Source organism: Eimeria mitis, genomic scaffold, assembly GCF_000499745.2.
Source record: "Eimeria mitis Houghton genomic scaffold, Emh_scaff4397, whole genome shotgun sequence".
In the NCBI taxonomy this organism is placed as follows: domain Eukaryota; phylum Apicomplexa; class Conoidasida; order Eucoccidiorida; family Eimeriidae; genus Eimeria; species Eimeria mitis.
Window position 1 is genome coordinate 685 of NW_024015376.1, and position 3,151 is coordinate 3,835.

The following is a 3,151-nucleotide window of genomic DNA, read 5'->3' on the forward strand; positions in this document are numbered from 1 at the left end:
TATATTTATGTATACAAATAAAATATAAATAAATAAATAAATATATAAATATATATATGTATATCTTTATATATATAAACATATACGTATATATACATTTTTATATTTATATACTAAACCCTAAACCCTTACGTATATACACATCCTTATATACTAAACCCTAAACCCTAAACCCTAAACCCTAAACCCTCACGAGTAGAATATTATTTTCTTGGAAATCATTGTGGCTGAGTACAGGATAAAACCCAGAAAGAAAAAGGAGACAGTTGTCTCCTTGTGTATTTAAAATATTTATATAAACCCTAATTTCTTCTTTTTTTTCTTCGTTTTCTTCTTGCTGCAGCTCCTGCTGCAGCTCCTGCTGCACCTCCTGCTGCAGCTGCCGCATATACACCCCATCAGCAGCAGCAGCAGCTTCTATCTTCTCTACTAGCCACCCCCCCTCCTTTATATATTCATTTATATTTAAACTTCTTAGCTTCCTTACAGTCACCTCCATCATATCATCACCAGGGGGGCCCCCCTGGGGGCCCCCCCCGTCCCCCTGGGGGCCCCCCACCGCCTGGGGGGCCCCCCCGTCCCCCTGGGGGCCCCCCACCGCCTGGGGGCCCTGGGGGGCCCCCGGGGTGGGGGCCCCCGGGGGGCCCCCAGAGGAGTGAGAAGAGGGTACTGGGGCCCCCTCGAGTACCACCTCGAGGGCCTCGTGAGCCATGCAGCCCCAGGAGTTGAGTCTGCAGAGACAGCAGCTGCAACCTTCAGAAATACATCTGCTGCTGCAGCTGCTGCTGCTGCTGCTGCTGCTGCTGCTGCTGATGCTGCTGTTGCTGCTGCTGCGGCTGCTTAGGGTACTGGTACCCTGCAGAGGAGATAGGAGACAACGAGCGGGAGGCAAAAAAGAAGGAACGGGGACAGTGTGGAAAGAGGCTATCTGCAACACAAACCCTAAACCCTAAACCCTAAACCCTAAACCCTAAACCCTAAACCCTCAATACAAAACCCTAAACCCTAAACCCTAAATAAGAAACCCTCAACCCTATATACGAAATAAAAAACCCTAGACTTTAAGGCCCTAATCCTAAACCCTTAAACACTAAACCCTTAGTATCTCCATACAAACCCTAAACCCTAAACCCCAAACCCTAAACCCTAAACCCTAAACCCTAAACCCTCGTTCTCACAGCTTTGACTGCCTTTTCCAGCATCTTCACATCGGTGAGGTCTTTTGTTGTTAGCGGTGACCCCACCAAGTACTCCTCTATTCTCCCGCCCTGCACAAACCCTAAACCCTAAACCCTAAACCCTAAACCCTAAAACCCTAAACCCTCGTGAGCGCACAACCACAATCCCTCATTCCCAAAGTAAATCAATTCAAACCCTAAACCCTAAACATAATACAAACCCTAAACCCTATCCCCCGCAACCCCTCTATCCCCCCCAACCCCTCTAACCCCTCTAACCCCTCTAAACCCTAAACCCTCAAAACCCTCTAAACCCTAAACCCTAAACCCTAAACCCTTACCTCAAACTCTGCTAAACACCTGGGTGCAATCCCCTGTCTCCCTAGGGTTTTAAACAGTCTCCTTTCCATCGCCGAGCTAAACAAAGCCGTACCCTGTTGGTGTCCATACACCCGAAGCAATGCCTTTCTTGTTTTTATGCTCGAGGGGCCCCCCTCTTCTCCCTCCTGGGGGCCCCCCTCGGGGGCCCCCCCCTCATGGGGGCCCCCCTCGGGGGGGGCCCCCTGTTCAGGGTTGAGCTGCAAGAGATAGAGCTGGTTGCTGAGGCCCCCCTCTATCTTTTCTACCGAGACAGCAGCAGCAGGGTACCGAGACCATCCAGCTAGGGCCCCCCTAGCTAGTGCTTGCTGCACCTGTGTGTTGTTTAGTAGCTGTATACGCAGGGCCTCTATTTTTTTTTTTTGTTTGTGTTTGTGTTTGTGGTTAGGGTAAGAAGGAGAAGACAGAAAAAACTCAAGACGAGCAGAAGAGACAGAAGGGGTGGGGGCCCCCTCCTCCTCCTCCTGTACCTCTTCAGACAGGGGGTGGGGGGCCCCCTGGTCGGGGGCCCCCGGGGGCCCCCCCCCGGGGGCCTCGGGGGCCCCGGGGGCCCCGGGGGCCCCTGGGGGGTATGGTACTGTCAAAGAGGGTACATGAACACAGACGAGAGTACAGCGGTCTTCGTCTGCTGCTGCTTCTGTTTCTGCTGCTGCTGTTGCTGCTGCTGCTGCTGCTGCTGCTGCTGGGCTAGCAGCAGCAGCAGCAGAGAGGGGGGAGTCGTCTCCCGTACCCTCGTGAGACTTTATATGAAAACAAAGTGTACCCTCAGCAGCAGGGGGGGCCCCTAGGAGCTGATGTGGGGGGCCCCCTGAGCAGGGGGCCCCCCAAAAGGTTTGTATAGCGGGGGTACGAGCAGCAAGAGGGGGGGGGGCCCCTCTTCTGCTGCAGGGTCTAGGGCTGCTGCTGCTCGCATTGATAGTATAAGTAAAGAGACAATATACATAAAACAACAACATAAACCCCCACCACCAGGAGGGGAGAAAGACAAAGAGAAAGGCGACATCCTTTGTGTCAGTGGGCCTCCTCCTCCTCCTCGTATTGACGGAGCGGCTGCTGCTGCTGCTGCTGCTGCTGCAGCTGCTGCTGCTGCTGTTGCTGCTGTTGCTTATGTGCCCTTTACTGTCTCCTTTATGGAATAATATTATTTAATTATATTATTTTATTTTAATATAAACAATTAAAATAAAACAAAAACAAGAAAACAGACACAGCCCCACACGAGCAGCTACAGGCGAGCACGGCCTTCGGGTGTATAGGCAGCTCAGCTGTTGCAGCAGCAGCAGCAGCAGCAGCAGCAGCAGAAGCAGCAGCTGCAGCGACAGCAGCAAACAAATAAACCTTCCTAATACAAAATGCTGCTGCAGAGAAGAGCTGCTGCTTCAACGGGGCCGCAGCGCCGCCCTGGGATCGGATCCCAGCAGCAGCAGCAGCAGCAGCAGCAGCAGCAGCAGCAGCAGGTACTCTGCTGCAGCAGGAGCAGCAAAAGCACGATATTCTGATGTATATGGGTGGTATTGAGAGAGAAATAAGAAAAAAAAATAATAAATAAATACAGAAACAATTAATATAAACACAAAAAGAACAAAAAAAACAGA

The 3,151-nt window shown here is 51.2% G+C and overlaps 1 protein-coding gene across 1 annotated transcript; it reads right to left on the reverse strand.

Moving 5' to 3' along the window:
* Positions 1-218: 218 nt before the first annotated feature.
* On the reverse strand, positions 219-2,559 carry EMH_0074810 (choline/ethanolamine kinase, putative; the record flags this gene model as incomplete). Its single annotated transcript, XM_038022718.1, has 5 exons — positions 219-227; positions 302-928; positions 1,179-1,268; positions 1,520-2,364; positions 2,523-2,559. The coding sequence occupies 5 exons, from the start codon at positions 2,557-2,559 to the stop codon at positions 219-221; spliced, it is 1,608 nt and encodes a 535-aa protein (XP_037878572.1).
* Positions 2,560-3,151: the final 592 nt, after the last annotated feature.